At 53.0% G+C, this 12,077-nt stretch overlaps 1 protein-coding gene across 4 annotated transcripts in view; it reads right to left on the bottom strand.

Moving 5' to 3' along the window:
* Nucleotides 1-12,077, bottom strand: part of JAKMIP1 (janus kinase and microtubule interacting protein 1) — a 133,111-nt gene that overhangs the window by 42,432 nt on the left and 78,602 nt on the right. For all 4 annotated transcript variants that reach the window (XM_088836106.1, XM_088836108.1, XM_088836109.1 and 1 more), the window contains one exon: nucleotides 5,078-5,342. In XM_088836106.1, coding sequence (XP_088692232.1) covers nucleotides 5,078-5,206 — 129 coding nt within the window. In that variant the 5' untranslated portion in view covers nucleotides 5,207-5,342. The remainder of the gene's footprint in view (nucleotides 1-5,077; nucleotides 5,343-12,077) is intronic.

Below are 12,077 nucleotides of genomic sequence, written 5' to 3'. Positions count from 1 at the left end.
CGGTTTGAGCAAAATAAGGTATTGGGTTGGCTAAAAAGTCCACTCGGTTTTAAGTGAAAATAAAAGACATTTTTCATTTTCACCAAGAACTTCATTGAACGATGTATTCATTAACCAAACGAACTTTTTGGCCAACCTAATAATAGTATTGGATGACAACCCAAAGTATAAAATGAGAGTTCGTAGTGATATAAATGATTGAATAGATTCATACAAAAAATACAAAAGAACACAAACAGAAACCCTCGAGAGCTCTGTGGCATGCAACACACAAGCCTGAGTCCTCCCCAGCCCGCAGGACTGACCCTGGTTTATGGTTCTCTGGTCTTCCTCCCTGACCGCCCAGCTCAGGCCACCTCCCTGCCCGCTGCACCTCGAACACGCAGGCACCTTCCCACCTGCAGGCCTTTTCCTGAGCTGTTCCCTCTGCCTGGAGGGCTCCCGGCCAGGCCTCTGCAGGGCCTGGCCTCCCCCACTTGCAGCGCACCTGTGTTGCCGACCACCTCCCAGAAGAGCCACCCCTACTCCAATCCCACTCCACCTGCTTCTCCAGCCTTACTTTCTTGGCACTTTTCACTATGGAACAAATATCACATGTTCCTCTCTTGGCCTTTGCTCCCCACCTCCCCCACCAGACACCGGCTCCAGGAGAGGGTCTCCAGGACAGCACGGTTTCTGGGACAGAGCATGGCACACGGTAGATGGTCAATAACCAGCTGTGGACTGAGCGAAAAAAAAAATGAAAGGATGATGGGCCTGGCGGTTTGTAAATAACCAGTGACAGCATCCACTCCCCTGGGGGTCCCGGCTCCAAGGCTCGCTGGTCCCTCTGCCTGGTGCCTTCCCTCCATTCGCCAGGAGTGTCTGGAAGCCTTCCTTGACTGGGTCAGAGCCTCCTCTGGGTCCCTGGAGTGTGATTCCCTCCATCACCACACAGAACACAGTTCCAACACTCCCAGCATACCCACTGGGCCAGCCCCTAAAGGCCAGGATGGGGCCTGACTTGCTTCTGTGGCTAGATTAGTCCCTGACCCGGGGTAGATCAAGACCAGGATGGGCTGCTCACTGCAAGAATCACCAGCTATTGAGTGGTGGGCAGCAGCTGGAAGCTCCATGGCCTGTCTTGAGCCCATGTACTGACCACTGCCCTCTCTGCCCCTACCCACCCCAAACTGTGGGCTTCAACAAGTCAGAAATTCTGCCCCCAGTGGCCTGGCACCCCGGGTGACACTGAGGAAGCCCCCAGGTGATGCTAGATACTTGGGATGGTATGAATCCTGCTCCCTTTCTCACCAGCTAGCAAAAATCCTTCAGAGCTGGCTCCAGACCGCCTCTGCAAAGCTTTCTCAGGCCCCTCTGACCACTGCATGGTTTCCTAAAATCTGTGGTGCAACAAGCCAAGTACTGTCATCCGCCTAGCTCCCTGAGCATCTGAGCACCCAGCCTGTCTGAGAATGGGGTCATTTCTGAGTCACCTCCAAATGCCCAGCCCAAGCCTGGGGCACAGGCCCAGGGGGGCTCGAAGAACCAACAGGTGCATTCCCAACAACCCTTGATCCTATGGGCTCCTCTGCTGAAGTAACAACACTGTAAATGCAACATCAAAACTGGATATCACGAGATCATATAGAAGTAACAGTTAAACGCAATTGTAAGGTTTATATGTATGTTTGTCATGATAGCTCGGTTGGGAAAGAATCCACCTGCAATGCAGGAGACCTCCGTTCAATCCCTGGGTTGGGAGGATCCCCTGGAGAAGGGATAGACTACCCACTCCAGTATTCTTGGGCTTCCCTTGTGGCTCAGCTGGTAAAGAATCTGCCTTTAATGTGGGAGACCTGGGTTCGATCTCTGGGTTGGGAAGATCCCTTGGAGAAGGGAAAGGCTACCCACTCCAGTATTCTGGCCTGGAGAATTCCATGGACTGTATAGACCATGCGGTCGCAAAGAGTCGGACATGACTGAGCGACTTTCACAGGTTGTCACACCAGCCAGTAAACACATTGCTAAATTCTCCAAGAACAGAAACCCTTTCGGCACTCCCTTGGAAGGGCCCCGAGGTGGCTGGACTGGGAACATGGCAGCCAGGGCATATGGTGGCAGGAGGTGCTGGGGACAGGGAGGCACAGGCTGGGGTTCTTGTAGGCCAGGCTTCCAACCCCGTGCCAGCAGCTACGACTACACTGTCCTGCTGTGACGGGCCGAATCATGTCCACCAAATTCCTGTGTGGTTGTTCTAACCATCCACCCCCCAAGAACCTCAGAATGTGACTGTATTTGAAGACAGTCTTAAAAGAGGTCTCTAAGTTAAATGAGGTCATGAGGATGGGTCCTGATCTGATACAACTGGTGCCCTTATAAGAAGAGATTAGAACACAGACCCAGGCGGAGAAGACCATCTGAGGACGCCCAAAGAAGACAGCCATCTACCAGCCGAGGAGAGAGGCCCCAGGAGGAAACCAACTCTGCCCGAACCCTGATCTCAGACTCCCAACCTCCAGGACTATGAGGAAATAAATCTCTGTGGTCGAAGCCTCCGAGTCTGTGGTATTTTGTTTACAGAAACCCAGCCACTTCTTCTCCCTGACCCTCAGTCTGCTCACCTATAAAGTGGAGAGAAGGGGGGTTCCCAGGTGGCTCAGAGGTAAAGAACCTGCCTGCCAATTCACGAGATGTGGGTTCGATCCCTGAATCAGAAAGTTCCCTTGGAGAAGGGAATGGCAACCCACTCCAGTATTTTTACCTGGGAAATCCCGTGGCCAGAGAAGCCTGACAGGCTACAGGCCATGGGTCACGAAAAGCAGACAAGACTTAGCAGCTAAAGGACAACAAAGTGGGGAGAGCCTAATCTAACCTCATAGGTCACTGCGAGGGTCAGGAGGCCCTCCACAGTACCTGGTGTGGCCTGCATAGCAGACACATAAGAAACATCTGCCAGCCCCTGAGTAACTACGTGACAGGCGGTGCCCGGGGCCCTGGATATGACTCTTATTCATTCCTTAAACAACCCAGAAAGGCAGACACATCAGATGTCCCCATTTAACAGATGGGGAAACTGAGGCATAAAGCAGCTACCCGGCTTGCCCCAAGACCTCAAGGTGGGTTAGGTGGTGGAGGTGGGATGGAGACCTGGTCAAATGACACTGGTCCCACAGACACAGCTGCTGTTGCTCCTTCCTAGTCAGCTGCTCAGGCCCAGCTGGGCAGCGGATAAGCCCGGGGGATCCTGGCAGGCGAATCCTTCCTGGGCCGGGCAGGATATGGACAGACTGCGCCGCCAGCAGCTGTGCTGAAAGACTGTGGCTGCACCGCCTCTGGGACTCATGAGAGTCTGGGCACGGGAAGGGGCACACGTGTCCCCAGGCTCCAGAAGCCCAGTCTTCATCGCCCCAGCTCGGGGACTCTGCCTCTGTTCTCTGTGCAGCCATCTTGAGCTGGGCTCAGAGCCAAGGACCAAACCTCAGCCCCCTCCCCACCCAGAAGCTGGACCCTGCTCAGCACTGCAGCTGCTGCCAGAGTCCCAACTCTCAACCAGACACCTGCAGCTATTCCCGGGGCAGGCCATCCCCGCCCTCAGGTCTATGGGCAGGGCAGGAGGGGACCTTTGGGGCTGAGGGTACAACCTCTGTGTCCCCAGCCAGACAAGGTCCTCACATGGGTCCCCCAGGAGCAAGCCCAAATCCAACCCTCCTTCTCTTCTCACACAAGTGGCGGCTCCTCTCTGGGCTGGCAGAGTACCTCCCACCTTGCCTGCTTTTGCCCTCAAACTACCCGGGTCAGAACCACACCAGCATAAAGGACCGTGGCTGTGCAAGGTAGGCTTTCTTTGTTTCCATCACCTGATATCTTTTAGTTCAGTTCAGTCATTCAGTCATGTCTGACTCTTTGCGACCTCATGGGCTGCAGCATGCCAGGCTTCCCTGTCCATCACCAACTCCCAGAGCTCACTCAAACTCATGTCCATCGAGTCAGTGATGCCATCCAACCATCTCATCTTCTGGCGTCCCCTTTTCCTCCTGCCTTCAATCTTTCCCAGCATCAGGGTCTTTTTTAATGAGTCAGTTCTTCCCATCAGGTGGCCAAAGTATTGGAGTTTCAGCTTCAGCATCAGTCCTTCCAATGAACACCCAGGACTGATCTCCTTTAGGATGGACTGGTTGGATCTCCTTGCAGTCCAAGGGATTCTCAAGAGTCTTCTCCAATACCACAGTTCAAAAGCATCAATTCTTCGGCACTCAGCTTTCTTTATAGATTTTTGGTAGTGGTTTAATCGCTAAGTTGTGTCTGACTCTTGCGACCCCATGGACTGTGGTCCACCAGGCTCCTCTGTTCATGGGATTCTCCAGGAAAGAATACTGGAGTAGATTGCCATGCCCTCCTCTAGGTGATCTTCCTGACCCAGGAATTGAACCTGGGTCTCTTGCACTGCAGGCAAATTCTTTACTGACAGTTATCATGAAAGCCCAAGACGACCTTAAATCAGGCAGTCATTACGATACCATGTTACAGATGAGAAAATGGAGGTTCAGAGACTTCAGGTCACTTGTCTAAGATTGTGAAGTCAGTCAGGAGCCTAGGTGAGATCTAAAGCCAGGTCTGCAAGATTAGGAAGCCTGGGCTCCTCCCACTGTCACCGGCCGCCCATCATAACTGCCCTTTGACTGGCGCCCAACTGGGTATTGTACTCACTGGCTCCAAAGCTCATACCTGCCTTACCAGAGCAAAGGCTCCCATCACAGAGCCAGGCTCCATACCGAGCCCTTCGTGTATCCGTATTTGCACCCTTACTCCTGACCATTGGCCCATCAGGTGGCCTTATTATGATGCCATCCTGCAAGTGAGGGGAGTTATGGTATGGAGAGTGAAGAGCCAAAGGTGGGGGGTGGGGACAGGATTCACACCCACGTGGCCTCTGTACCAATGTTATACCCATTTTATTGAGAGGCAAGTTGAGGCTTGGAGAGTGGAAGTGCCCACTCTCACCCCAGCCCTGGGACACACCCTCCCGGGGCAGCCTGTCCACCAGGAATTCACAGCCCACCCCTCACCTGAGCCGGGAGACCCGCGCCCCTCCCACCTTGCTCTTTTCCTGCTGGAACTCGATCTGAATGCTGGTCAGCTTGGCCCGCAGCTCCTCATTGGCCATCTGCACCGGGTCCATCTCCGTCTCGGGCTTCTCGCCCTTGCTCCGACCTTTCTTAGACATGCTTCCTCTTGAGTTGAGACGCTGAGATCCTGCGTTCACTCCCACCAGCCAGCAGGCACTGCTCCCAGCTCCGCCGTGCTAACCAATCTCGCAGGGCTCAGCTCCTCCTCCGTGTAAACCACCATCACTTGGGATCCTGGGAGAAGAAGGAAGCCAGGTCAGCAGAGGCGGGGGTGGGGGGAGGGTACTGTGCCTCTTGCCTGGGGCACTCTAACAGGAGTGCAGCCAGCATTCACCGAGGCCTCCCTCCCAGAGCTGGCACTGCTAACCCAAGGATGCCATGCCATTCAAAACTGACCAAGCATTTCTCCAGCTAGGGCTGCATCAGAATCACCTGGAAGCTTATTATGGTCCTGGGATCACACCCCAGAAATCCGATTTGCATGTCGCCCATGCTCCCAGGTGAGGTTCCCTGTGACCACTCCTCACTGGTGGTGTCAAGTCCTGGCCTTGTCAAGATGAGACTATGCCACCTAAGCAACCGTAAGCCTTGGTCTGCAAATGTCACTGAGCCTCAGTCACCGGATGCCTGTTCCTAAGGCAGGACCCTAGGGGGTCCCATGGTATCAAGATGCAGCCCACCTGCTATCACTGTGCTCCGAGAGCACAAAGCCGGAGCAGGGTTAAGGACTGTACTCTGAAAACTGGGATTTTAGACTCCTTTATGGAGTCTGGCCTTTATGGTTAGCAGTTCCCTCCGCACTCCCAGGACTAGCCCAGCACTGGTTGCCTAGAACAGCCAGCTCTGGGCCCAGTGGAGGTGCCCAAGCCAGCCTGGGGCAAGAGAGTACAGGCTCCCAGCTCCCAGCGCTGTGCCCAGTCAACCCTACGCTGCTCTGCGCTGTGCTCTGCCTTGTTACTGCTTTCCATGTGACAAATGGACATTCCCTTACTTCCTGTCTGTTTCCCCTACACCAGGATATGAGTTTCAAGTAAGCAGGCTACATCTGTTTAGTTCTCTCGGTGTTCTCTGCGCTTAGAACAGAGCCCAGCATGCAGGAGGCACCCCATCAACACTTGCTGAGTGAATGAGAGAAGGAATGAGTGACCGCAGAAGACAGTTACAAGGCACCTACTATGCGCCGAATCCTGTGATGAGAGAAGGGAAGCGTATCATCCTTGCAGGACCTGGAGAGGTAGGTGGTTATCAGACGCATCACAGAGATGAGACAAGTGGGTCGCAGAGAAGCTAAGCTACCTAAGGCCACACAGCTAGTAAGTGGAAAAGAAAGTTTAGTCACTTATCGTGTCTGACTCTTTCCAACCCCATGGACTGTAGCCTGCCAGGCCCCTCCGTCCATGGGATTTTCCAGGCAAGAGAACTGGAGTGGGTTGCCATTTCCTTCTCCAGAGGATCTTCCAGATCCAGGGATCAAACCCGGGTCTCCCACACTGCAGGCAGACGCTTTATTGTCTGAGCCGCCAGGGAAGTCTTGGGAGAAAATGGAGAGAGGAAAACAAGAGAGCATTCCAGAGGTCAGGGAGGAGACACAAAATCAGCAAGGAAAACGGTAAATGAGAAGTCTGCAGACTGAAGGAGAAAAACGGAGAACCGGGAAAGCTGAGGCAAGAAAGTGTTTCTAGAAGAAGGAAGAACCCGACAAGGGCAGCTCCTGAGAGGTGAAGAGGAAGACTGGAAAGTGGCGCAACATGGGGCCCATGGCCTGGGCAGGGGCTGCTTGGTGGGTGGGAGTTGGGAGGGGCCAGGGGCAGTGTGGGACGGGGAGTGGGGGTGCGTCTTGTCAATGCCAGTAGGTCTGGTGAGCTAGGGACGTGCAATGGCCATGAACTCCAGTCCAGCATGACCTGCTAGCCCTGGGGGCCCGGGATGTCCACCCAACTAGGAATCTGGGAAGGCAGTAACCGAGGCCAATTACACTCTCTTGAGCAGGAGACAGCGTTGCCTCTTAGTGTGCCATGGAGGTTTATTTGGGGTAATCAACCTCCACCCCCCCACCCTGGATCTATTCCAGAAAGGTACATTCTGTCTTCAGAGAAGGATGAACTCCATTTTCTCCAATTCGACTTATCAGAGCACAAACCGTAATTCATTCCTCTCTCCTCTGACCTGCCTGCTCCTGCAACCACAGTGCTTTTCAGAAATCAGCCTGGGCCTCTGCCGTGTGTCTCCCCTACAGCCCGAAGAGCAGGAAGCGTCTTCCAGACACCCAGGAAAGGGGAGGTTGCTCCTTCTGTTCCATCCTGTGGCCCCACAACACCCCTTCTAGGAATGCACTTTAGCTAGGCAGAGATTCAGTCTCTGAACGAACACTCAGATGTTCTTCCCAGCGACGAAACGCTCAGCCACAACAGACGGGTCACGTAAATTGCATCCAGGCAGTGAGAGCAAACCCCACAGGGAGAAAGGCCAGTGTCATAAAGAGTGAAAAAGGCAGCGTCAAAGGACAAATATGATTTGTGATCGCAATTTTCTGAACTGTATTTGTTCATCTTTTTCATTTGATCACAACTATGTGTTGAGCAGCTGCTCGGTGCCAGGCCCTACGTTCTGGGGACGCAGAGGTGAGGACGAGGTAGGTGCACCTCCCAGGTTTCGGCAGGGACAGCCTAGTGATGATGCGACAGCAGCTACTTTTTCTCCTTATACTCTTCTGAGTAAATTGAATTTTCTGTTACTGTTTTACAGAAAAAATGATGCCGTTTTTCCTTAAAAGAAGGTGAAGTGAAGTGAAGTGAAAGTTGCTCAGTCATGTCCGACTCTTTGCGACCCCATGGACTATACAGTCCATGGAATTCTCCAGGCTGGAATACTGGAGTGGGTAGCCTTTCCCTGCTCCAGCAGATCTTCCCAACCCAGTGATCAAGCCCAGGTCTCCCGCATCGCAGGCGGAATCTTTACCAGTTGAGCCACCAGGGAAGTCCAAGAAGACTGGAGTGGGTGGCCTATCCCTTCTGCAGCGGATCTTCCCAACCCACGAATTGAACCAGGGTCTCCTGCGGAGAGTCGGACACGATTGAGCGACTGAACTGAACTGAACTCCTGCATTGCAGGTGGATTCTTTACCAACTGTGCTATGAGGGAAGCCCCAAGGAAGGTGAGTGAGCAAGTTTCAGGAAACTAGCTGGCTCTAGCTGGGAAGGACAGGAGAAAGAAGCTGTTGCAACCAGCTGCCCTCCAGGTGCAATGGGACGCAGTTCCAGCTCCACCTGACTCCACCTGACTCTCTCACGGCTACCCAGAAGGGAAAGATGCTTCCCCAAGAGGAAAGGTCAAAGGTCACACCCCCAGGACACAGCTGACCATTCTGTAGGATGCCCTTGTCACCCCAGAAAAGGGCAAAGGGCCATCGTTTAGAATGAGGCAGACCTGGGACTGAATCACTGAACTTCTCTAAGACTTGGTCTTCACATCTGTTTAATGGGACCCACAGGACTGACTTCATGAAAGTGAAAGTGTCAGTCACTCAGTCGTGTCTGACACTTTGTGACCCCATGGACTATATAGCCTGCCAGGCTCCTCTGTCCATGGGGATTCTCCAGGCAAGGATACTGGAGTGGGTTGCCATTCCCTTCTCCAGAGGATCATTCTGACCCAGAGATCTAACCTGGGTCTCCTGCATTGGCAGGTGGATTCTTTACCATCTGAGTCACTGGTCCTGGGCAAATCCATGAACTTCTCTAAGACTCAGTTTTCACATCTGTTTAATGGGACCCACAGCGTTCACTTCATAGGGACCAGAATTTGAAATGTTGGCAAGGTGCCTGGCCCAGTGAGGATACTCACTAAACAAAACAAAGCTAAATCTATTAGGAGGAGCAATGCCAGCCTCCAGTTGTCTCCATTGGAGAAGGCAATGGTAAGCCACTCCAGTACTCTTGCCTAGAAAATCCCATGGACAGGGGAGCCTGGTGGGTTGCAGTCCATGGGGTCGCTACGAGTCTGACATGGCTGAGCAACTTCACTTTCACTTTTCACTTTCACACATTGGAGAAGGAAATGGCAACCCACTCCAGTGTTCTTGCCTGGAGAATCCCAGGGAGCCTGGTGGGCTGCCGTCTATGGGGTCACACGGAGTCGGACACGACTGAAGTGACTTAGCAGCAGCAGCAGCAGTTGTCTCCATGAAGGCCAAGGTGATCTGTGCTGGATCTGGGCACTGCTAGAAGCCATGATATCAAGGCACAGCTCACCTAGTATCACACGGGTGCAGCTTGCCGTGGCCTGACAAATGGGAAGGCCCCTTTCCTTCCCAGCAGCCCCTCCTATGATCACTGAAGATGCTTGTGAAAAGGGAGGTTTCAGATGAGGCTCTGGGCCCAGGGAAGCAAAGCACCTGCCCGAGGCAGCACAGCAGGCTGGACACAGGTAGCCAGACTGGACCACCACTCCGTGAGACCCTGGGACGGCAACCCGGCCATGAACGGCAGTGGGAATGGGAATGGAAACCCAGGAGTGTCTGGGAGTCATGAGGACAGTGGCTATTAAGTCTCCAGGGCCAGTCCCTGGACTGGCTGGACCCAAGGCCCCCTTGGTCAGGCTTTCATGACCCCAAGAGCAGAAGAGTCAAAGGGCAGAGACAGGAGGCCATGCCTGGGGATGACCCAGTTTCTTACCCCAACCATAGCACCCCTTGGAAAAGTGCATCATCTCATTAGAAGCTCAGCACACATTCCCCACTTTACAGATGAGAAAACTGAGGCCTCAAAAGGAAAAGTCATAGAAACTCTCCTGCTTAGAAGCCATCTAAGGCTTCGGCCACCTCTGAAGAGAACCCTGACCCCTGAAGGGGTGCAAGCCTTTCAGGGTTTGAGTCATGCCACACCCCGACCCCACCACCTCTCCTGTAGCCACCTCACACTCCAGGCCCGATACAGTCCCCAGAAGGCCACGGTGATGCAGTTCTTGGACAGAGAAAGCCAATTCCCCACCCCTTTTCACGGCCAACTCCCATTAGGCCTCCTCCAAGAAGCCTCTCCAGATGCCCTCCACGTTGGGCAGGTGCCTCATCTGAGCCGCCCCAGTTACAGGCTGAGGGCTGCCCTGTGTGTTTGCTCATTTGTCAGCCCCACCTGACAATCCACCGCTCAAGGACAGGACTTGATGTCTACCTTTGTCTGCCCAAAATCTGGGCTCAGTATTTCCAGGACAAATAGACTCCAATAAGCTAAGGCCAAGCCTACTGCTCTCGACACCCACCTTCAACATCTGCCAGGCCGGGGCCTCAATACATGTTGAGATGAATGGGACGCAAGAGGGGAAGGTACCCAGGGTTCTAGGCCCAGTCAAACTTGGCCTTGTGTCAGGGACACACCCAAGGCCAGTCTGGCCCAAGGCTTAGAGTGCCACACAGTGTCACTATGATCAGCCCACAGCCAATGACTTCTGCAAAGGCCTTGCACCCCCAGAAGCAACTGTGGGTCATGCTTCCACCTGAGATGAGCCTGGTGCCCACTCTGTGCCACAGCTTTTCATTTAGAGCTCATGGCAGCCCACAGAGCCCGGCACAGCCCAGTCCTCACAGAGGAGCCCAAGAGTCTCAGCCAGGAGATGTGACTGCTCAGCGCCACACTGGGAAGGAGAGCGGACCTGAGAAGGTACATTCTAGAAATCACGCTAGCCCTGGGGGGGCAACGGAGGACCAGACAGGGTCCCAGCCATTACGGAAGTTTCTAGCCAGGGAGACAACCAGGGAAATGAACACATAAATAACCCTGGATTGTGACCGGTGCTAAAAAGAAAGAGAAAACAGTGTTTTGGAACCTATAACAGATATCACTCGAGTCATCAGTGGAGGGAGACAGAGTATGCAAATGTGTCAGACTTCCTGGGACCTGCAGATTACAGACTGGGTCAAGACCAGCTTTAGAATGCGCAGCCCAGTGTGAAATGGAAATGCAACGGTCTGGGTTCAAAAGCTATTCAGACTTTCACGACAATGACACAGAGCATGAAACCAAGAGGTGGCCCCCTGACGGCCTCTATGACCTCGCTGTGCGCTGGTGACGCTGGCCCTGGAAGGAGTTTAAGTGTGACTCTGAGGGTGCTTGGTTGGGCAGCAGGTCCCAAGCAACCGTGGGTCAGCTTTCAGCTGATGAGGACTAGAGTGGGCTGAACAGTGGCCCCCAAAAGATACGTTCACATCCTATTCCTGGCAGCCGGGAACATGCCCTGATTTAGAAAAAGGGTCTCTGCAGATGTAATCAAGTTGAAGATCTCAAGATGAGAGCATCCAAGATGAGGGTGATCTTGACCTTGGACTTCTGACCTCCCAAACGTGTGAGAAAGTAAACTTCTGTTGTTTTAAGCCACTCCATTTGTAGGAATTCTTTATGGCGGCCACTGGAAAGCAATACATTGGAAAGGAGGGGGAAAAAAGCTCAGGGCACACATTCAACACTTTGTTTAATGACTTAAGATAACTTAGCTTCTTAGTGCTGAGCCCTGCCGCTTTCCTGGCTGCCTTTCACATCAGTCTTAAGCCAGCACACACCACCCCGCGGGCAACTCTCCTGTCCTTCCCTCCCTCATAGCCTCCCACCTCATGATTTGCACACAAGGCTAGCAAGCTGAGGGGTCTGTCCGCCCAGCCCAGAGCAGAACAAATTCGCTTCACTGTGCAGCAGAAACTAATACAACATCGTAAAGCAATTACATTCCAATAAAAAAAATTAAAAAGTAAGGACATTAGAAGGGCAAAACAACAGCAGAACACACCACACGACTGGCAGATGGTATTCTGCAAGAGGCAAACAGATAGGAAAATGAGAAGAGAGCAAAGATTTTTCTAGAGAGCAAAGGTTTTTGGCCACACACCCGCCCCTGCAAAGAATAGAGTAAACAATAATTCCTTTAACATTTAAAAACCCTGCAAGGCCTAAAATATTAACATTCTGAGGACATCTCATTCTC

This window comes from Moschus berezovskii, chromosome 5 (genome assembly GCF_049115385.1).
Source record: "Moschus berezovskii isolate FMDL1 chromosome 5, NW_MosBer_1.0, whole genome shotgun sequence".
Classification (NCBI taxonomy): Eukaryota; Metazoa; Chordata; class Mammalia; order Artiodactyla; family Moschidae; genus Moschus; species Moschus berezovskii.
This window is presented reverse-complemented; position numbering and strand designations above follow the sequence as displayed.